Source organism: Rosa chinensis, chromosome 3 (assembly GCF_002994745.2).
Source record: "Rosa chinensis cultivar Old Blush chromosome 3, RchiOBHm-V2, whole genome shotgun sequence".
Taxonomy (NCBI): domain Eukaryota; kingdom Viridiplantae; phylum Streptophyta; class Magnoliopsida; order Rosales; family Rosaceae; genus Rosa; species Rosa chinensis.
This window is the reverse complement of record NC_037090.1, coordinates 30544772-30569034: the sequence shown is the minus strand read 5'-3', so window position 1 is coordinate 30569034 and position 24263 is coordinate 30544772. Positions and strand designations below refer to the sequence as shown.

The following is a 24263-nucleotide window of genomic DNA, read 5'->3' as shown; positions in this document are numbered from 1 at the left end:
TTATTTATGAATTATATATAATTATTTATATTCTTCGTCTTGTGGAGTTTTTAGTGAATTTAATCAATTTATACATTTTTTTTAGTTAAATGGGTCACATTGTTAACCCCTAAATGGGTCATTTAATTTAACATGACACGACCTATTTATTAAATGGGTCCTTATTAAATAATTACCTATAGCAAAGCAAGTTAATGCCTTGTGAACAGTAATTTTCATATTGATTTACCCATTTGCTCATGTTTGTTTGCTTATTTCAAAGTTGCCATCAGCCATTGATTTACTATTTTGCCCCTAATGTTATATTTATTACTGTTCTACCCCTCATGCATGATTTACCATTTTGTCCCTCCCTCCCAATTAAATTACTCTCAGAATCCAAGTATATAATTTAGACCTTAACTAAATTGGAATCAGGGGTGAGATAAGGGAAGATTTATGTGATCATAACTCAAACCGCCACTTATAGTATATTTAGCGCCCCTAGCAATGTTCATCCCATGTCAAAATGAAGTGGCGGTTTTATCCTTGTAATATCTGTTTGTCCTAGAGTTCATGAATAATTAATTAACTGATATTGAAGATGAATTTCCGAGATGGAAGCAATTTGATCCAGCAATCAAAACGTCCACACCATTTGTTACATATGTATTGTGATGATACATCATAAATATCCAATCAAACGGTCGACTCTGACAGCAACGACTTGACTTCTTTACTCATTCGATCACTTATTAGGAGACACCTGCAAATCATGTTTATTGGTTTTAGATAGGGCTGTCAATTACGACGCGACCTGATAACACGACTCTAAACCGCGCGAAAAAATGGGGGTTGAACCCGCAAGATTAAAAAGCGGGTCGGCCATGGGTCGACCTGCCATGACCCATTTAATAACTTGGTCTGCCACGGGTCAACCGGCCAACACAAGGTGAACCCATATAACCCGATTATGCTATACTTCTTGAAATTTTTAGCGTTGGGCGTATTTGATCATAGGATTAGACAATTTTAAATATTTTGCTTTATAATTATTGCATTTAATTATTTATGAATCATATTTAATTATTTATATTATTCGTCTTGTGGAGTTTTTAGTGAATTTAATCAATTTATGCATTTTTTTAGTTAAATGGGTCACATTGTTAACCCTTAAATGAGTCATTTTATCTTACATGACACGACCTATATATTGATTAAATGGGTCCTTATGAAATAATTACCTATACCAAAGCGCGCTATCTCCTCATGAACAGTAACTTTCATATTGATTTACCCATTTGCTCCTGTTTGTTTGCTTATTACGAAGTTACCATCAGCCATTGATTTACTATTTTGCCCCTAATGTTATATTTATTACTGTTCTACCCCTCATTCCTGTTTTACCATTTTGTCCCTCCCTCCCAATTAAATTACTCACAGAATCCAAGCATATAAATTAGACCTTAATTAAATTAGAATTAGGAGTGAGATAAGAGAAAATTTTGATCACATAACCCACACCATTCATATGATGTAGTGTGTTGGCAATTTATAGTATATTTAAAGCCCCTAGCACTACTATTCATCCCGTGTCAAAATGAAGTGGTGGTTTTATCCTTGTAATACCTATTTGTCCTAGAGTTCATGAATAATTAATTAACTGATATTGAAGATGAATTTCCGAGAAGAAAGCAGTTTGATCCAGCAATCAAAAGGTCCACACCATTTGTTACATACGTATTGTGATGATACATCATAAATATCCAATCAAACGGTCGACATATTTGGTGGACTCCCCCACCAACGTCTTGACTTGGTTACTCACTCGATCACTTACTGGGAGACAACTACAAAAGATGTTTAATGGTTTTATATAGGGCTGTCAATTCCGACACGACCTGGTAACATGACTCAAAACTCGCACGATTAAAAAGCGGATTGAACCCGCACTATTGGTCGACCCGCCATGACCCATTTAATCCATGACCCATTTAATAAATAGGTCGGCCACGGGTCAACCCGCCAACACGAAGTGAACCCATATAACCCGATTGTGCTATACTTCTTGAAATTTTTAACATTGGGAGTATTTGATCATAGAATTAAACTGTCATGCCCCGAATTTTGAATAAATAAATTTAAATCCGAAACGCGATAACTTAACAAGCACAAGAAAAACACATAGAAAATTTTTCATTTAAATTAAGAAACTAACAACTGAGCTCACAATGTAAATACCGACTCGTTCTTTAGAGTCACATATTACATTACCAAGAGTTTACAAATTAAACTGAATGACAATTCAATAAGTAAACACGCCCACCACAACTCACTCCACAGAGGAAGACTTAAAACGAAGAGTACCCATCGACGTCCACGCTACCAAACGTACACCTCAGCTTCGACGACGATTATTCAATATTCTAACCTGCACAATGAACCCTACACCATGGAATAGTGCGCCGGGTTGAAACAACAAACCCGGTAAGCTTGTGAAAGCTCGTATGAGTAAACTCAAAACAACAAAGAAGAAACATATGCTTACACCATCTCAACCTAACAAAATCGCTATGCAATTATCACAACAAAAACATCATGTTCAAATCATACCATATCATGCTCACGTACGTTATCTCAAACTCTAAACCCACATGCTCTTGACTCTCAACTGATGCATTTAATTTTACAAAGGCTCAACTAACCATTAAACTCAAGTAACATTTTAAAACATTAAAAACTCCAACAACTCAAAATCATCCTCCATTTATCTCAACCGAATAATTATCACCTCAGTGACCTTTCAAAAACATTGAAATCTCGACAACCACTTCTCGAAAATATAAAGCACGTATAATTCAAAATCAAATAAAAAGTAATCCTGCATGTGCATTAGTTCAGGAGATCACATCAAAAGCTCATCAAGCAAATCATATATAGTAATCCCTGCATATAGTTTAGTTCATGAGATTACATTAAAAACAATCAATAGAAGTCATAGTAATCCTTGCATATCATTTAGTTCAGGAGATTACATTAAAAACAATCAATTCAGAAAACAGTAATCCCTGCATGTAATTTAGTTCAGGAGATTACAAAAGAAGACAAGCAAGTCCATAATAGAAATAAACTAAAAGTCAATACCATACATCTATTAATAACACCAAACACCACATCAACAATGTCAAACATCAATCGCTCAACAACAATCCATATCCTGTTCCTAACAATCAACACATCAATTTTCACCACTTTTGTATTACTGCATAAACTATCGCCCCTTTGGTATTACAACATAAACTATCGCCACTTTGGTATTACAATATAAACTATCGCCACTGTGGCTATCATCACAAGATATATAAATTCACCACTCTCAAAACAATATTGAAAACCTTTTCAAAGTATTGTTTGCTCACCTCCACATTTTCACAAATCATACACACTCCTTTCAAACATAAATCTACAACACAGTCACTTCCCTTTTCAAATTCATTTCTTTTCTCCAAAATCACCTCTCAACCCAATAGTGATAAAATCACGCAAAACAATATTTTTCACTTCCCCAAACAATTCCCACGATATTTCACAATCTACTCAAACCGAAAATCATTTGTAACAAATCCTTCTTTTTACTTACCCATGAACCGTTGACGATCAAGTTCATATATTTTTTTAAAAATATTTATTTTGTGACATATATGATTTTACAGCTAACAATTTATTCTACTAACTATCACTCAACTAATTTATTACCCAAAACAATGTGAGATTTACTTACCTCCAATTCCTGATACGTCTTCACACAAACCAAGACAAGCACAAAATCATCCATACTCCGCTCACACAATTCCGTCAATCACCTAATCACATCAGGGTAACATTCAATACAACACACAGTACACAATCATTTTAAAGTTCGAAATACGTGAACTATAAACCGAAAGATATGTCAATTGAGACTAAACCCCATCGGAGACCACCTAAGGTCTTCAGAACACTTCTATAGTCAAAACATCAAAACTACAAATCAATCGGACTGCCGAATCCTCACGGATCCAAAACCGAAACGAATCGAACACCCTAAAACCCTAAAAATCATAACACGCTCATACGATATCCAAAAATTACAAACTATATATCGAAATGCTCTTATCGACGAGTAGATCACAATGAGGGACAGAACTTGTCCCTGAGGTGGTCGGAAGCCCCCGGAAAACAACACCACAGTGGAGGCGCCACCGCCGCCGGCCAATAATCAAAATTTGACAAAACTTCCAACACAAAAGATCTTCATCTCAACTCCAATTACAACTTTAGTAACTAGCACAAAGTCTGAATAGAAGCCATATGGCCAGAATTTACCTCGAAAGTTCAGAAATTTGAAGAACCCTAGAATCCCAATCTTCAAAATTCGACCTCCACACATTGAATCGTTGCAAACCACCTTGGGGAGAAGCATCTACATCCTCTGGGCTCCAAAAGCCCTCAAGAAACACAAGCTATGGCGACCGGAATCGGAAGTTCCGAACTGGGCTCGACTCATCGCCGCCGCCAAACTTCCCGGCCTTGCAGCGCCCTCGACAACTAGTTTCTTGCTCTAATTCTTCCACAGACCTCAAGATGGGATTGTGGCGAGCAAAACCCATTTTGAATCGCATCCTATGGTGCCCGGAGGAGGGAGAACGATGACGGCGAAGGGAGAGGGGCGAAACCGGGGTCAGGACCGAAGAGAGAGAAAAGTTTCCCAAAATGGAAACTCTGTTTTTTCTGATATTTTTTCCGGAAAAATCCCATATATACCAAAATAGAAACTTTTTCCGATAGCCATAACTTCTTCATACGAACTCCAATTTCTGCGTTCCGCTTGTCCACCAACTCGTATCAACGCGCTCTACAACTTTCGTGAAGGAAGTTTCCTCAGAACCCTAACTAGAGGTGGCAAACGGGCCTAGTCGTGCTTCGTGCCGTGCTTGGCCTGACCCATTTATTATCGTGTCGAGCTCGTGCCGGCCCATTTACTTAAACATTAAGCTCGGCCAGACCCATGGCCCGAGCCCATATCGTACCGGGCCGTGCTCGTGCCTACCCACTATAAAGCACGATTTTAAAATCTTAATTTGAACAAATAAAAATTAATTTTATTTAACTATTTAGAAAATTAAAATAAATTAAGTTCTACAATGTTTTTCTTAATCTTAGCTTTTTAAGATTACATTTCTAATATTTTTTTATATTCCACTATAAGAAAGAAAGAAAGAAAAAACTCACAATATATTATTTTTAGATATGAACCCCAAATTATTTTTTCACATTTATCACAGAGTGCTTGGTAATAGGTCTCACTCTTGATATTTGAATTGAGAATTGTCATTATCATATCAATCCACAATTTTGTCCTTCAATTGAAAAGAAAAAATTGAAATTTATAAAGCTGTAGTCTAAAAGGCCCATAGAAACATGCAAAGCCTTCTCGATAAACCATGCTACTCTCTTCGTAGATTTTTGTTGCATGAAGACAAGTCGTGCGGGAGAATATCGTCTAACGTCAGTAATCCCACAAAGATGAGTGGTGCAAATTCGTTCATGTCTGTCGATAGTTTTTGTGGATCGGAGGAAAGATACGGGAGTCTCTCGTCTGTGGGTAGGCTCATTATTCTGTGGAATAATTAAGGGGGGTGAAATTAATACACCCCTTTTTACATTCTGTACTCCCACTTTGATTTTTGTATTAATTTATTGATTGAAATTCCAATTTTGCCCAAAACAATCGTGCAATGCTTCTCTCTCATAGCCTCATCTCTACCTCCGGTAGAACATCTCTGTATATTCAGTTCTGAGGTTGCTTTCAAAATTGGTTGATGGCAAATCCGTGTCAATCACACAATCCAATCAGCCTTCTCTTCAAATGACCAGAACTCCACAGAGGGCTCCCACTCTTGGGCTGAGGTGAAGTCCTTGGCTTCTATATGCATATTATTCCATTGGCAATAATTTTGATATACATTTGTCAAACACATTGTCATTCTGGTGGATCAGAACCCTAGTGCCTAGCACAAGCTGGTAATAGACATATAGAGATTGGCATTGTGCAAAAGGCCTGGTGACAAATGAGATTCGAATCCCATCTCTGCTTCTAACATAGAAATGTAAATTGACGACATAGTTAACGCAGCAGACAAAAGTGGGTTCTTGTAGTACAGAACTACAAACCTCTATTAATTGATCTGTGTTACTAAAGAAGTTGAGCTTGGAATACAATTACAAACAAAACCACCTTACCTAAATTTCTTACTGTTCTAAACTATTTGTTAACTTTCTTAGAAACCCAGTCCTTAATTCCCTTTCTCCATTAACATAAGCCCAGAAAAGTTCAATTGGTTTTTGAAAGCACGAAGTCAATATTTTTCATCTTTTTTGTAAGTTTAGTTGATTACAGTATTTTGAAACCTCCTTTACCTTGATACAATTAAGCCAAGGTAAACATTTGCATCAAACAAAGAAATACAGAGCTAAAAACTAAGAGAGGGTTTCTTTGGACCAAGAGATTGGTTTTGTGAAACAAAATTGAAGAAGAGAGTGAAACCAGTAGGGTGCTTTGTTAATCTTCAATGACATCTAGTCTTTATTCTGCTTTGGGTCGATGGTTTCTACAGCGATCCTCATAAACGAAGAAAAAGACGATGAAGATTCAAGATATTTTGGAGACCAACGACCAAAGATGCCTGAGGATTTGGTGACTCTAGTTTGCATTTTCTAGGGACTGGTATGAGGTTAAATTGTTGTTGATTTTGGGGCAAATTTGGAAACTCAATTAACCAAAAGTGAGTGGGAATGCAGAATGTAAAAATGGGTGTGTTAATTTCACCCCACATAATGAATTGCCTGGACTTAGAGCTAGCTCGCCATTTACGTTTTCATCATTTGCTTCATAAACTGGGAACTAGTCCATCTATGACGCATCAGTTTCACAAAACCTACTGCCGACAGATATATGAAGGGTTATTATTACAAATGGTACCTGAACTATACCTCAATTTTATCGATGGTACATGAACTTCAATTTTGATCACAACCAGTACCCGAACTTTTCGATTTCATTTTAAATGGTATCTAGAGCCACCTCTGGTCAATATTCCCACTAAAAACGGCATGTGAGGCGATCATGGTGATGATTTTTGATGATTTCAAAGGTTGCGATCATATATAGTGATGATTTTTTGGTAATAGACTTGCCTTGAACTTGAATTTTTTTTATTTTTTTTATTTTTTTTATTTTTTTAGATTTGGCTTTTTTGGCTGGAATAGTGACTGAATGTGGCCTTAGGTACCATTTAAAAAGAAGTTGAAAAGTTTGGGTACTGGTTGTGATCAAAATTGAAGTTTAGGTACCATCAATAAAATAGATGATAAGTTCAGGTACCATTTGTGATAATAACCCAAATATGAATATATCGAAGTTGATATACATGCTTTTTCTATACATTCATGCCTGGTCGCTTCTTCCGGTCATACTACAAGGAAAAACCCTTTTAGAGACAAAACTGTTTTGTCGCCAATTAGTACAATTTTGTCACTAACTGATATGAGTGACGAAATGATTGTCACTAATTTTGTCTCTAAAACAGCGTGACAGATTCTCATTAGTGACAAACGGTAAATCTTGTCACCCAATCATAAAGGCAACAAAATTCATTTCATCCCCTATACACTGCATTTTGTCTCCTAAAATCTTTCATGATTGCCCAAGAAACTCTAAATCGGGGTAACGTGATTAAGGGTGACAAACAGATTTTGTCGCCCATTTTCTTACCATACAAAAAGAAACTAATTACATTTTTTTTTTGTTTAATTAATAGATAATATTACTGATTATTTATATCAGTTTACTTGATATAATAAACAAGATTGAAATAAGCAATAGCCAAATTGAAACATTCACTACTCCAATAAAAGATGACAAATGTAGCATTGATCCAGCTTCAATGTATTAAATCGACAACATAAACAAGTTCTCTAACTAAGGACTAAAATGATACTAGCATATGTGGCCTAGAAACAGTAGCTCCTAATACATATTATCTGCATTCTCATCTTCATGTTCTTCCTCATCCGTATCCCGGTGCATATCACCATCCCCCAAACAGTGAATGACTCTGCTCTTCACAACCTCAACCTCATCCTTATCCCTACGCCTATCACCATTGCCCAAACAATGAATGACACTGCTCTTCATGACCTCGACCTCAACCTCATTTGTCAAGATATCTATCTGCACAGAGACAGGAACTTCTAGCTATCTCATCAAAATAAATATTTGGAATGCAAAAAATTAGATGGCTTAAACATACGTACTAGTGGCATGGTAAGTTACAAGAATGTATCAAAAACCAAGTAATAAAACTATTCGGCACAATTTTTTGCACATAAGCTTTCTATATGGTCTGAAAGGCATTAGCACGATTAATTACAGTTCATCTAGTTCTTCAATTAAGAGACTAGTAATCTTCGGTTCTAATAGAAGCTTGAAAAGCATTATATCAGAGATGAACACAGGAGAGTTATCATTCACCTAAAAGATCACATGGCTCAAATTAGTTCAGCAAACAATGGATTGAGATCAGTAGTTACAAAATAAGAATATTGAAATGATGTCCATAAAATATTTGAGCACCAAATGTCAAGTAATATGAACATACAACTAGACCCAAAGAGAAAAGAGAAAGAAAAAGCAACAGATCATAATAGAACTTCAAAATTGCAGTAACATAAATTGACAAGTAAGACTGACAGTACCAACTCAAATGAAAAGTAAGAACGAGAAGGTTGCTTATCATAAGTCACAAAAACAAACAAGTGTATGTAGGAATATAGTCTCCACTTTAGTAATGCCGAAGCCTTGACAAGTCCAAGTTCTTCAAGAATTTAAAGTCTGAATACATGTTAGCAAAATAATCATTATCCAACTAACAAATAAGCAATTCAATAAGAAACCCTTTACATTTCAAAATCATATAATGTTTTTGCTTATTTTTCTTTTATATACATGTCCATTTCCTCTGAGTTTTGACACTACAAGAGTACTGGTCTTAGATACTTAAACCATGCCAAAAAAAAAAACGGAAGATATAATATACTGTATGTGGAACTTTAGAGCATACATGGACACTTTTTGTGTAATACTAATGCAAATTCTAAGTTGAACTATGGAGACTAACAAAACCTGGAACAAATCAAGACAAAAGAAAAATAAATTGAAAATTAGAACTAGCTGACAAAAGAAAGAACAAGATAAAAGTGTAGCTGTAGTACAATAAAGAAACATATAACACAGAAACTTTAAAAAAGTAACAACAAGCCTAAACAAGATAAGTCTTAATTTCCCGAGTCCCTCCTCCAAAACCAATAGATCTACCCTAAAAATGTACTCCATATCTTTGGGTCAAAAACATCAATATGAGACCGAGAAAATTGCTATTTGGATATGTACAACACAGAAACCTTAAGAAAGTAACAACAACAAACCAGACATAGTGTTGCAAGAACTCCGTTGAATTCCTACAATTGTGAGAGGCAGGTATAATATACTATATGTGGAACTTTAGAGTATACCTGGATTCTTTTTCTATGATACTACAACAATTTCTGCAATTTCTTTTTCTATGATACTTCAAACAGCAGCTGCAGGAATGAATAGAACAAAAATATATAGTGTGTAATCGGGGAAGAAAATGAAGCTAGCTAGTGATGAAGTTTTCTTTCAGGCTATGCTAGAAATGCATCAAAAGTAGACAAGTCATAGCCAACTATAGGAGCAATTAGTAGAGTTAGATAAGTGTAGTCTTACGCCTCTGTTAGTTTAAGTCGGAGAACTCCCATCATGTTAATCAACCTTAGCCAGTATGTACCTAGAGAAACTAATCAATATAGACAATGAGACAAGCATCCTTAACATCTGAAATAAAGGTTCAAATCAACACAAATATCTGTTTTGTGTACCCTCTAAGCGATGCTAAAATCCTCCAAAGTTTGATTTGTCTTTTGACATAAGCAAGCAACACCACATCACTACCTCAGAAACCAGAAGACCACAATTTACTCTGAAAAAGAAGAAGAAGAAGAATCAATCTGCCATCTAGAACTCCACAGAACTAATATGAAACAGATGTTGGAACTCAATAAAAGGGAAAACCAAATCAACCCAACACAATTTAATATGAAACAGAAATCGAAAAGACCAAATTCATCACAAAATTGAAATTGAAAAGTCTACAGCAAACAAGAATTCACGTCTCAAACAATTATCCATCGTTTTTCTTACCAGCATAAGAACGCATCATCCGAACTGGTATATAAGAACCCATTGTCCGAACTGGTATAGTGTAATCAAAACACAATTACAATTAAATTCGAAGGAAATTGACAATACCCATTGAAATAACGAGTCAAAACATAAGAAGAAAACCAGCTATAAATTAAAATTCTTTTACCTGATCGATCAAAAAACAAGAGGTTAGGTTGATGATTTGGGGTCTGGGCTTTTGGGGTAGATGAGTGAAGAGAAGAGACCAATTAGAGAGAAGATGATGGATATGGTGCCGAGCGGAGATGCCGGTCGAAGGTGGGAGTAGCTTGCAGGTTGAGGTTCCAAGTCGTGCACATCTGGGAAACCGTGAATTTGTTGGAGGTGGGGAATCTCACCCTATTTTAATTCCCTTACCACGACGTTTTGGCGGTTTGTTTTTTTTCTCTCAAAATTTTGATGATGCCGCCGAGAATTCCCGCTGAATGAACGAAGCCAAACCGCCTAAATTATAAAAAGAATAGGGATCAAAAATTTATTTTATCTTTGCGCGACAAAATAGGATTCACTATTATTTTGTCTCGCCAAGTCTTAACTTATGATGACGATTTTTAAGTGACAAATCAACAAATTTTGTCGCCCATAATAGTTATTAGAGACGCGCATGAGTTGCGTCTCCTATACTTTTGTCTCTAAAGGGGTTTTCTCTTGTAGATCGACCACCGGCCATACTAGCCTAATTTGTTCCGAACTTAAAAGAGTATAATAACATAATTACAAAAAGCAACGACCTCAGATGGTCTAACTTGTTGACCAAAAAAGAAGAATAGTCTATAAATCTAGCTCTATAAATATAACTAAACCACAACCTCACTCATCAAATTGCAACCACAATTGGCTGTATTTAGGGCAACAGATCGAGATATTCAATCATGATGAAAATCCAAGTGCTTCTCTACCTCACCTTCGCCTTCCTTTTCTTTCCAGGTCAACAGACAATTCTTATTTCCTTCGTGTGCTCTTCTTTCTTGCTAGACTGATTAGTGATTACCACACTTTCAGTACTATTCGTAGTGGTAATTATTTATTTTGTATTTGTTTTTTTTCCTTAATGCATGCAGGCGCACATCCGGCAACAATTTCTTTCACAAACAAGTGCGCCTTCAAGGTCTGGCCAGCAACCCTAACTTCTGATGATGATAAACCTCAGTTAGCATCGACGGGGTTCGAGTTAGCACCCCAAGCTAGCAATTCCATAGACACTCCGATTCCATGGTATGGCCGCTTCTGGGGCCGTACCAATTGCTTCACGGACAATTTAGGAATGTTCACTTGTGACAAACCAGGGGATTGCGCATCCGGTCAGGTCTCATGCAACGGAAAAGGAGGAAATAAGCCAGCCACGTTGGTGGAAATTAATATCCCAGCAGGTGGGGGTCAAGATTTCTACGATGTTAGTCTTGTTGACGGCTTCAACTTGCCCATCTCCGTAGCAGCTCAAGGCGGTCACGCTCCAGGGGACTGTCGGAGCTCTAGCTGCAGCGCCAACGTGAATGCTATGTGTCCGAGTGAGCTACAAGTAACGGGGGCTGGCGGGAGCGTGGTTGGCTGCATGAGCGCGTGCACGAAGTTCAATGAGCCCAAGTACTGCTGCACTCCACCTAATGAAAAGCCAGAGACATGTCCTCCTACAGACTACTCTATGAAGTTTAGTCAACAATGCCCTGAGGCTTACAGCTACGCTTATGATGACAAGAAAGGCACATTCACTTGCTCCGGGGGACCTAACTACGCTATTACTTTCTGCCCATAAGAGTCATACACCATATATCTTTTTTTTATTTCTTTTATAAAGATGATCAAATGATTTCACTCCTACCTCCATGGTGACTCGAACTCATAACCTCGATCTTAGATAGTGGGCACCATATATCTAATATTATGCTAGAAATGAAATATCACGACAGAGATATCTTTTCCTTATATGTTAAAATAAAGGAATAATCGATCTTTTTGAATCTGGAATTTGACACCCAGCTATTGTCGAATGACATCATTTATATGATATGTCGAAATATTTTGGTTTCAATGTTGGCGTTCATGGTTCCAATAATAGAGAAATACCAGTCATTTTTCTAACAACATCTCACTGCATACAATTTATAATGACTTAATGATTGATGTACGCGTAAAACTAATAATGACATAAGCGTACTCTCCAGTTTCAATCGTATTGTTGTAATTACTTTCGAGTATTCAGAGCTCGCTACTGTATGCACCTTTGTTTTTGCTGGACAGCTACACATCCATGTTTTGTGTCACCTAATATAAATTAAGTCGACGTACGTCAGTACGTCACCTAATAAATTAAGTCAACCTACGTATTTTGAAGATGTGGGTTGACTTTGAGCGATTGAGCGTGCTATTTCATTTTGAAGATGCATAGTTACGTAAGCATTGCCTTGAGTTATTTCACAGGTCTATTGCATCTGCGAATTAGTATAGGATGGGATGCTCGTACTTCTACACCAAATAATGTTTCATCAGCATTAATACCGTGCCCATTTGTATCTAGAAATTATCAAACAGTTTGAATTACGTAAAAATATGTTTCTAATTAAGGCATCAGGTCTCTAAATGTCTCTGATTTTGGTACGGCTAGGCTTTTGAAGCCTAATGATTCTAATTGGATTATGTACATTTGCAGGCACATTTGGATACACAATATGGAATCAAATGAGAAATTGATGTTTATAGCTTTGAGTGGCCGGTAGCATTGGAAATGATTATAGGAAAGCATCCTGAAGATCCCATCTCCTATTTTTGGTCATGTCCATCATCAACTTCAACAGAGCAACGCATTCAACTGAAGGATCCCGATGTGTTGGATCAACGCCTCTTGCCTCCTACCAATTAAGTTCCTGAGGAAGTGATCTATTGCAACCCTTGCATTTGCTTGCTTGCAAGCGACTTTCAATCAACTGTTCATCAGAAGCTTATTCTAAATTAATTAGAACTCTCGCTTATCATAAATGCAATGGATTCTTCTCTGATCTAGTTGTGCTATCTAGCGGCAATATATATTGTCGGCCACAGCTGTGCATGTGAGGCTTATAACAGGAGAATTCAATTGTCTCATAAGTTAGGCCGGGGATAGTAGCCAATACGTGGTGCTCATTAGCTTGCACGTAGGCATAGTACGTGATCTCATCCTTAAAATCTTACTAGCTAACAGGGCAGTACACTCTCAGAAGACAAGTCTGCCCCACAATAATATCTATCTGTCATTCTGTCCTAGAGTTCATGTATAATTAATTGATATGGGTGCAATTCACTCCAAAGGTCCACAGTCTCCACACCATTATACGTACATATTGCGATAATGGATATGGATGCGCGCAATCACTTATTAGGAAACACCGCAACTCATGCTTAATGTTTTCTGATAACCATGCATCAAGCATTCCTAACTCATAAGAAACGAAAGTGGGACTCAAAAAGGAAAAGACAAGAAAGTAAATTATCAGATCAATTCAACATAACGTTGGACTTAAATAGTACGTCAGACTTCTATATGCCGCCTTCTTCTTCTTCTTCTTCTTCTTTTAACATTTTCTAAGAGTGGTATTACAAGTTGGAATTAATTAATCGAAGACAGTGATGGCAATAACCGTGTTATACAGGTACGTTAAACTGTAAAAGGATTAATAATCTCTCCATTACCTCTCTTATAGGACAATAGTTGATGCATGGATTAATGAACATTCAACATTTCACTCGGATTTTTTAACAATTTTCCTCTAAATTTTTTACTTTTTACCCAGATTTCATTGCCCAATTTTTATTAATAGCATCATTCATGTTTCTATGTTTTGGTTGGCGGTTGGAGCTTCCGATGGAGGCAAGTTAATTAGGAACAAGTCTTCTTCAACTTGTCCAAAGGGGAAGAAACTAGACTTGTTCAACCAATTATATCGTTGATAAGTTAGGCTTGCTCTGCAACTTGTGAAATACGTACTCACACTTCGTATTTATTTGTGGAAATCTGGGTCAAGTTAATTAATGCTAGCACTTGATTAATTGTGGAAGTGCATTCAAAAATGTTTGAGTTCTCTCCTTACAAAATGGCACCTCAAAATTTTGTTGAAACATGCAATTTGCTAAGTTCATCCTTTTTGTTCATCCTTTTTAATACACAAGATGGCCAAGTCCCATGTAGTTGCAGTTTCCAAGTTACTACTTTTTGGGATCCTAATGGCGACCTTTACCACAACAGGTCGCTCGCTCGCTCTCTCTCTCTCTCTCTCTCTCTCTCTCTCTCTCTCTCTCTCTCTCTCTCTCTCTCTCTCTCTCTCTCTCTCTCTCTCTCTCTCTCTCTCATGTATCGTTATTTAACGTGCATGTTAATTTTAGTCATTGTTTCCTTACCATATATACTCGCGAGATAGCCCGCGCGATGCTGCGGGTATATTATCAACATTATTCAATTTGAGTATATAAATATTAGGTACACTAAAACACATTATTTTACATGTTATAAAATCTGGTACTTTAGCCAGATTTCAAAATTACATATATGTTACACATTATTTGAAGTCGGATACTTTAGCTAGATTTCAACACATGCTAACCAAGTAGGTATACATGTGCATATTACAAAAAATGGTTAAACTTCGCAAAAAACTTGTCGACGATAGCAGTTTAGACTCCGCATCTTTAGCTGGTTCTTTGTTCTATTTACTGCTATCAAGTCCTCACAAATGGTCACCTAATTAGCCAAGACAAAGTAAGAATGCAGCAGAAGGGAATAAGGATGGATAACAGTTGAATATGTAGCAAGTAACGGAAAAACAGAGAATTCCAAGAGCTGTTTCAAACTGGAAAAACTTAATCAAAATTTGTTATATTAGAAACATAGAGAGAGTAGCTATACATCCAATGCTCTCGTTTCCAGTTAGTGTCGTCTTGGGTTCCTTACACCATCAAAGTAGATGGCCTCCATGCCATATCTGTGCTGTACATAAAACATCAAGGCAATAAAGTCAAAAATAGAGACAATAGAAGCTGAAGAATCACTGACAATAAGAGTTGCTAATGCACATAAGCAGAAATACAATTAACCATATACATAGCAAAGCAGAACTTACTCAGAAAAATACGTGTTTAGGATGCAGCTGTGCTACTTGCCAAAACTTGGTACCGAACATATTTATGAAGCAATGAATAAGGACATTGCTTGCTGGTGTAGTAATATGTGGTTTGATTCATTACAACTCTCTCATCTGATTCAGTCGAGACAGTTGCAAGTGCATAAATTCCTGGAAAGAACGATGACAAAATTAATCCAACTATTTCAGTCATTTGGAGAAAATGAATTGTAATATATATGAAAAGAGTAGTAGATATGTTACTTAGCCATTTCTAATTGCTGGTACACAAATTCATTCTCTTTGTATGATTTATTTGGGATAGAAAAAAAAAAAAAAAAAAAAAAAAGCCATTCTTTTCAGGATTATTTGGTTGGGAACAAAAAATAGACAGAAAGTAGGATCAATATTCAGGAACCCCTCCTTCTGGAAAATAGGTTCAGTGGGGGCTGGAATTTGGGGTCAAAGCTGAAACTATTAAATTAAAGTGATTTGAGTGATCAATCCATCTATTCTCTACTTGATCAACCAAATACAGAAGCACTACACAACTCCACCACAAAAGCCCATAGCTATCCCTGCTCTCTATTAACCACCATAACCAAACAGCTTTTCTTGGACTCCATGCTGCCTTTCCAAAGCACCAATGCACTCACTGGTAACCCCAAAACCATGTACTGATAACCCCAAAACCATAAATACTCCGAAACAACCAAATATATAATTTGCCTAAACATACAGAGCATATCAAATATATTTTTTTTCACACTTTTTGCTAAAATCAACTCTGAGTACCATTGAGCCAGCACTCAAATATACGGTGTAAAGGCAAATCGATCAACTCTATGATTGTTAAAGTTCAATTATTTTTTATAGCAAGCATATCACTGCTACCTTAAGCACTGAACAATCAAACTTAATATGAGCATTTTCCATTTCTATGGCCCAAGTCGTATATAGGACCAAAAAAACTCAAATGGTAGATAAGGAGACAACAACAAAATTCCCTGGTCCAAGTTCTGCATAAAAAGACACTAAACTGCTCTAACAGCTCTTTCCAGCAAAAATGGCAGAAGTTAAGCCTTTAGGACATGGTAACTCATTGAATACACAACAAACCAAATCACACAGACGCTGAAGCCATTAGCAAAACTCAGTTCATTATGTAACAACAACAAAATAATCATGAAACAATAGAATATGAAAAAAAAAACCATTGCAAACAATGGGTTAAATGAGCAGAAATAGAGCAAAAAATCAAAACCTATTGCAAGCCTTAAAATTGAAGGGTATATTAAGAAATAGGTCTTCTCCATCACCTTTTTTTAAGAGTCTTTTAAGAATCCTAAATGAGCAGAAATAGAGCAAAAAATCACAGACCTATTGCAAGCCTCATAATTGAAGCAAAGATCCTCTTCGCCGAATCTATTCCTGCACAAAAAACAACATGCATGAAAAAAAAAAAAATTTGAGCAATCGTCGGTAAAAACCCAGAATTCGCCCACCTAATTACTTTGCTGATGACGAATCAAAAGCAAACAACTGGAAAAGAAAGACATAGTCAAAGACAATTGGAAAGAAGGAACAAAAACAAAACCTCGATTATCTGACCACAATTACCTTGATCCCAAATCGCAAGCAACAGCTCCTCTCTGCACTAATAACTGTGGATCAACAAACAAACCAAAGCAGTACTCTTCGCTCTGAGAGAGATCCAAAAGCGTTTTGGGGGCAAATGAAGGATCGGTTTACTGTTAAGGGATGAAACACATATGGTGTAGAAGGATCGGTTCACTGTTTTGGGGCTCTGATGATGTTGAGACGCATATAGCGAGATCTTTTTCTTTTTTAGAGGAGGATTGATGTCTATCTCTTTTGGGGGCAAATCCGGAAAATCACTGTATTACTATTCATTCAACAGTACCAGAAACATTTTACTTTTATATATGTATCTTCCACTAAGGGATCCATTTTTTGGTCTTTTCTAGGGATAGAGCATTAGACTAACTTTTCGATTACATTTCGCAATCTCAACCGTTCAGTTTTTAGGTCCTAATGTATAGATCACCTCTGCGAATTATCAGTCAAATCGGTGATCGTTAAGGTATCGAACTAGATTAAATCAATAGACGAACCGAATTCGTCCAACCTGAACCGTTCATACATATAATTGTAAATCGCAATTTTAAATGCCTTAAAGATAATCAATTTGTCTGCAAATTTGCAGAGGTAATCTACACATTAGGACCTAAAAACTGAACGGTTGAGATGTCAAAATATGATCGAAAAGTTGGTCTAAGGCTCTATCCTTAAAAAAGACCAAAAAAATGGATCCCTCACTAAAAGGGCCCTGTGTGTGTATGTGTGTGTGTGTGTGTGTGTGTGTGTAGGGCCCTTCCACTAAGGGATTCCTTTTTTTGGTTTTTCTAGGGATAGGGCATTAGACCAACTTTTCGATCACATTTCATCATCTCATTCGTTCAGCTTTTAGGTTCTAATGTGCAGATCATTTCTGCAAATTTTCAGTCAAATCGGTGATTGTTAAGGTATCAAACTAGACTAAATCAACGGACGAATCAAATCTGTCAAACTTGAACCGTTCATACTTATAATCTTAAATCGTCATTTTGAATGCCTTAACGATAACGATAATCAATTTGGCTGAAAATTTGCATAAGTGATCTACACATTAGGACCTAAAACCTGAACGGTTGAGATGCAAAAATATGATCGAAAAGTAGGCCTAATATCCTATCCCTAGAAAAGACAAAAAAAAAAAAAGAGATCTCTTACTAGAAGGCCCTTGTATGCATGTCTGTATGTGTGTGTGTGTGTGTGTGCCTTCTCTGCTAATGATATCCTTACCTTAGCTTATGGAACGGATTTCCATATTTTAACTACTTTTCAATCGCATATCCACATCTTAACCGTTCAGTTTTTAGGTCCTAATGTGTAGATCATATCTGCAAATTTTCAGCAAAATTGATGATCGTTAAGGCATTCAAAACTGCAATTTACAATTACGAACATGAACGATTCCGGTTGGACAGGTTCGGTTTGTTCATTGATTTAATCGAGTTTGATACCTTAACGATCATCAATTTAGCTGAAAATTTGCATATGTGATCCATACATTAGGATCTAAAAACTGAACGGTTGAGATGTGAATATGCGATCGAAAAGAGGCCAAAATATATATACTACAAGAAATTACCCATTTAGAGACAAAACTATTTGTGACAAACCTAGATTTCGTCTCCGTAACCTCTCATGGTGACGATATTTTGATATTATCGCTAAAGTTTTGTCTTTTAAAGAAACATAATTCACTGTTTTTTCAGAGACAAAATTATCAAAATGGGGGACAACTATTTTTGTCACTGAAAGCGGAAAAGAATACGACGTCGTCTGGTGCTGGTGTGTTTAGAAAATAAGTAGAATAGTTGAACAGTTGCTCCCCACTCATCACGTCTTCCTCTCTCCCGTCTCAACTCTCAACTGCTCGCCTGCTCTCTGACGCTCAACCTCGGCCTCCACCAGAAATCAACCTCCATGGAAAATGATATTGCCATTGTTTTCTCCTTTCCTCGCTCATATTCGTCAATTGTAGTTTTGTTATTGTGCGATTTGATTTAGTTTGGGTATATTTTGGTGGGATGGTTTGGAGCCCCAAATCAAATTTCGATTCTGTTTTCTTTCTAGGTTTTCCAGGGATCACAGTGTTGCTATCAATTGAAGTGCTGGGATGGGCTCTTGTTACCATTTGAATTTGGCGCCAATTCTCTTCCTCTTAGCCATGGGCGGGGCTTCCGTCATCAACAACGGCATTCACATTCCCCTGAAATCCGACTCAGACCTTCCTAGGGTTTCATCACGATCCCCAGCCCCAAAATGGACTAGTCCTCACTGTCACCATCTTGTTCTTCACCATCGCACAAGTCTTTCCCTTCTCTTTCCTTCAATTTGCTGTTCTAGCTAACAGTGGGATAGCCATCCCCGATTTTACATATTTATATTCATTGAATTTGGATTGTAGGTGGTGGCCATGGTCGACAGTCTGTCAATTGTGTGTTCTAGAGCAACTGAGCAGGAGGATGATGTATCCACTTCAGGTAACTCTTATCATTCTTTATTCATGCACAAAATTTTTGAGATCATGTAACTGAAAATCATAAATTTCACCCAAATTGGGATCTTTATGCAGTTTATATGAAAAGTCCTATTGGCTTTGGCGAGGGGATTCATCCTCAGTCATATGATGGCATTAGTAATGTGGACACTTCTCATAGTTCCACTCCGGATAAATCTAAGGGAGCCAAAGCTTTTGTTACTTCTGTAAGAACTGTAGCTTTTTGGGTTAGCTTATCTTAGCTTAACTGGAGTTCTTTATGTTGATGGTGCTAATAAAAGTTGATCGCTGTTAATTCTTTTTCATGCTTTTATCTCAGTTTTGTTATGAATACCCTGATTTTATGTTTAATTCATAAACAATTCACATGGGCATTTTAGAAGTTTAGAAGATACAGATTGTAGCTAATTTAATATAAAATTTCACATAGGCATGTTTAATTTATACCTAGTTTGTGGTGTTTGTTGTATGAACAGAGCACTTTGTTCCTAAATTGAATTAGATGTCTAAACTGAATCGGTAAGAATCTTAATAGAACATTCTTTCATAAGAATTTCTTAGTTGTTTATGTAAATATTTTTAATTAATTTTGGCAAATGCTTGTGCAGAGCCAACTTGAATTTGTTGTTCTACTCTAAAGGACAGAAGGTCCTAGCTACCAGCAAAAGGTACTCAAACTTTTGTGTTTTGACATTATCAGATTGCCTTTGTTTGTTGTTCACTAGGTATCACTAAGAACTAAACAATGACTGGACTTTTATATGAATGCAGATTGCTCCTAAGTTATTCCTTTTCTTGCTTTGCTCTTTTGGTTGTACCATCATGTAGTTTCTGCTAAAGCAATAAGCACCACTACAATTTCTATGCCCAATTTGATTAACAATGTAGAAATGTGTACTTACGAAAAACAACTTATATTCTATCGGGTTTTTGAGGGACTTTCTTGGTTACATGTTATTTCAGTTTTTCTTCCTCTGGATTTAATTATTTATGACACTAATCTTGAAGGTATTTTAAATTGAGCATGCAGTCAAGGGATGTGGAAGACATACGGCTATAGTATGCTTCTTCTTGCACTTCTACTGTTGTTTATTCCCAATTGTGCTGCTTGTATCATAAAAATAAAATTATATCTTAATTAATTGCTTTTAGTGAATGGTTATGTTATTTTAAGACCGTTAGATCATATTCAACCCATGGCATTGAACTGTGTTTGTCTTTTTGTAGTCCCACCTTTGTCTTATTAGTAGTTATGGTTCGTAGCATTTGTTGAATCTATTGGGTGAAAGTTTACTCATTAGACTGTAGGCTGAACCTATTCATGTTTGTTCATCCATGGGGCAAAAATCTGCTATTGCATATAAAAGAATCTGAAGTTAATTTGGCAGGTTTTTAATTTATAGGTTTTCTTGTCTATATTGACAGGCACTTGGTTCTACATGCTTCAATTGAAGTGGTACGCATATCGCTTTAAGGAAAAGCTCTCATGCATCAGCCTTCTCTGCACACATTTTCCAGGTCACTCATCTTACTGAACCATTGTCATTTTGGCTGTATGTTAGGACACCATTAAATAATAAATAAACAAGCATTTTTAACTAATTATGATTCATTGATTTGGATAGCCTGCAGACTCTAATTGAGTTGTTTTTTTCTTCTTCTTCTTGCTTTTTTTCTCCCACCTATTTAGTTATGTACAATTTCCTCCATTGTTTCTTTAATTATGCCTAATAACTTTCGTGTAAAGTTCAATGATGTCTTGAATTTGTTCCTTTTTACCATGAGTAAATTGTAAACTATTTGTTACCTTGTTTATTTCAGAGATATCCTAAGTACTTGTCATCTGTTACATGGGCATTTCTTCGAATGTGTGCTTCCGACCTGGCTTCTCTTATGCTATAACAAGGATCTTACATGAGGATAGATGAAAGCTCCCATCTTATGGCTTACGCTAACGAACAAGTGTGTTTCTGTGAGGTTGCATGATTAATCATAGACACACTTTTGTGAGACGAGGCTTTGCTGAGCAAAGAGGGAGATGAAGTTTGAATACAATTGTTTTGTTTTTAGTCGAATGTTCTTTTTACTTTGATGGGTACAATGTAAAATTCTTTTTTAATCTAATAAAAGAAGTTTAATTGTGTTCCATAATGCTCTTTCTTTTTTTGGTTTGAAATTGGTTGTTGGTTTCGTTTCAGTTATTTAATTTTAATAAAAACTGAAGAAGAAAATATTATATTTGGGATCTAGTCAATTTCCCGCCATATATCATGAATTCCCGGGAATTCTAGACAGCAAGGGAGACAACTATGGAGTAGATTAGAGACGAACAAGATTTTGTCCATGATCTTTTTTGGTGACAAAATTTACCTTTTGTCACTAATGAGAATCTGTCACGCTGTATTAGAGACAAATTTAGCGACAAAATCATTGTCACCCATACTAGTTAGTGACAAAATTGTACTAATTGGCGACAAAACAGTTTTGTCTCTAAAGGGGGTTTTCCTTGTAGTTATGGAAATCCGTTCCTTAGCTAAGGTAAGGATATCCTTACCTAAGAATGACTGTATATAGGGCTTCTCTGCTAGGAATATCCTTACCTTAGCTTATGGAACGGATTTCCATATTTTGACCACTTTTCGATTACATATCCACATCTTAACCGTTCAGTTTTTAGGTCCTAATATATAGATCATCTCTGCAAAATTTCAGCCAAATAGATGATCGTTTAGGCATTCAAAACTGCAAATTACAACAATGTACACGAACGGTTTCAGTTTGACAGATTCGGTCCGTTCGTATAAATTACAGTTTTGGATGCCTTAACGATCATCAATTTGGTGGAAATTTTGCAGAGATGATCTATACATTAGAACCTAAAAACTACTGAATGGTTAAGATGTGCATATGTGATCGAAAAGTGGCCAAAAACTGAAAATCTGTTCCATAAGCTTAGGTAAGGATATTTTTACCTGAGAAATTTTGTGTGTGTGTGTGTGTGTGTGTATATATATATATAGCTTGTTCTCGATTGCTAATGTACATGTATCTGATGCAGGTGCCCAAATTGGTGTTTGTTATGGAACTGTAGCAAACAATCTACCAGAACCACGACAAGTAATATCACTTTACAACCAACATATATAACATCAAAAGGATGCAGCTATATGGTCCTAACCATGAAGCTTTCGAAGCTCTTAGAGGCTCCAACATCGAGCTCATGCTTGGGGTCGAACACGAACGCCTTCAGGACATATCTTCTAACCAAGCCAGCGCTGATGATTGGGTCCAAAACAATGTGGTAACCTATGGAGATGTCAATTTCAAATACATTGCAGTTGGGAATGAAATAGAATCAGGTCCATTTGCACAATTTGTTGGCCCTGCCATGGAAAAAATTCAAAATGCAATTTCTAAGGCCGGTCTTGCAAACAAAATTAAAGTCTCGACAGCGGTTCATCCTATAGTCCTCCAAGAATCCTCCCCTCCATCAAAAGGATAATTCAAGCAGGATTCTCGAGCCTTTCTTGATCCTGTCATTGGTTTCCTTGTGGGAAACCAATCTCCGTTGCTTGTTAATATGTACCCATACTTTAGTTACATTGACAACCGAGATATTAACCTTCAATATGCTCTTTTCAGATATCCATCAGTTCTGGTTCAAGATGGACAACTTGGCTACCAAAACTTGTTTGATGCACTTTTGGATGCACATTACTCCGCTTTAGAGAAGGCCGGAGGCGGTTCTTTGAAAATTGTTGTATCGGAGACGGGTTGGCCTTCCGCTGTTGGTGATGGCGAAGTGACAACAATAGAGAATGCGAGAATCTACAACTCAAATGTGATTAATCATGTCAAGGGTGGTACTCCGAAGAAACCTGAAGGTCCTATAGAAACTTACATATTTGCCATGTTCAATGAGAATGAGAAAACTGGAGCAGAGACTAAGAAGAATTTCGAGCTCTTTTTACCAACCGGAGATCCTGTTTATCCTACCAATTTCAACTAAGATTTTTCTAGGATTATAGGGGCATTTCTTTTATGCACGGACGAGCAAGGTAAATAAAAGCTAGGTTGTAACCGTAAACCTAGCAAGAGCCAAAATACGTGTATGATAATCAAGAAATGAATGCCAATAAGCCTGTAGTCATAATTAATAAAAGACTTGCTGAAGTTAATTTCAGGAGCGGCTATTGCTACGTACTCTATCATATTTTTTGTTCACCTTACATATATACTTTTTTCACCCCACACATTAATTTTTTTAATTTTTGTTTTTACTTCTTTTATACATTACCCCTAGCCTCAAGAGTAAATTTTTGATTAAGTAAAATAAAATAAAATCATTGTCTAATTATATAACTAAAGATTTTGATTAATCATTATATTATGAAACTTTGAGAATATGTATGATCATAATTTTATTAAAATATTATTTGAATATAATTTCAAATCAATTTTCTAGAATTCTAGTTTGTAGTTTCTTCTCAATTTGATTTCTCCATTAAAAAAAAAAGGGTAAAATCCTCAAATTGTACCCGAACTATCACGAAATGCACTTTTTGGTACCTACAAATTTTCAGGGAGTCTAGTGGTACCTGTAGTATCTCTCCGTTAGCCCTTTTAGTACTTCCGTCAATTATTCTGTTAAAGTAGGGATAAAATCGTAAAAATCCTATTTTTTATATTTTTTTTTACAAATCTT

General features: G+C 36.4%; 1 protein-coding gene, 3 long non-coding RNA genes and 1 pseudogene across 11 annotated transcripts; 3 read left to right on the top strand and 2 right to left on the bottom strand.

The window, feature by feature from the left end:
• Positions 1-7875: 7875 nt before the first annotated feature.
• On the bottom strand, positions 7876-10812 carry LOC112195149. Of its 7 annotated transcripts, none has more exons than XR_005807813.1 (6): positions 10470-10811; positions 10301-10351; positions 9979-10079; positions 9827-9887; positions 9592-9660; positions 7888-8251 (listed from the first exon to the last, which is right to left on the bottom strand). It is a non-coding gene; the product is annotated as an uncharacterized LOC112195149 (long non-coding RNA). The 7 variants fall into 7 exon arrangements; XR_005807809.1 differs by having other exon boundaries at positions 9827-9896; positions 10470-10810; XR_005807807.1 differs by having other exon boundaries at positions 7876-8251; positions 9592-9896; positions 10470-10812.
• Positions 10813-11163: 351 nt separating this feature from the next.
• LOC112192010 (glucan endo-1,3-beta-glucosidase) lies at positions 11164-12273 on the top strand. Its single transcript, XM_024331517.2, has 3 exons — positions 11164-11269; positions 11404-12106; positions 12209-12273. Exons 1-2 carry the CDS (start codon positions 11215-11217, stop codon positions 12093-12095), a joined length of 747 nt encoding a protein of 248 aa, XP_024187285.1. The 5' UTR covers positions 11164-11214; the 3' UTR covers positions 12096-12106; positions 12209-12273.
• A 2209-nt stretch (positions 12274-14482) lies between these two features.
• Positions 14483-23567, top strand: LOC112192008 (annotated as a pseudogene).
• Positions 14808-17373, bottom strand: LOC121052252. 2 transcript variants are annotated; one of them, XR_005808679.1, is made up of 5 exons: positions 17050-17373; positions 16810-16860; positions 15430-15600; positions 15216-15296; positions 14808-15050 (listed from the first exon to the last, which is right to left on the bottom strand). It is a non-coding gene; the product is annotated as an uncharacterized LOC121052252 (long non-coding RNA). The 2 variants fall into 2 exon arrangements; XR_005808678.1 differs by lacking the exons at positions 16810-16860; positions 17050-17373 and having other exon boundaries at positions 15430-16620.
• LOC121052253 lies at positions 20166-21635 on the top strand. Its single transcript, XR_005808680.1, has 3 exons — positions 20166-20226; positions 20984-21076; positions 21380-21635. It is a non-coding gene; the product is annotated as an uncharacterized LOC121052253 (long non-coding RNA).
• Positions 23568-24263: the final 696 nt, after the last annotated feature.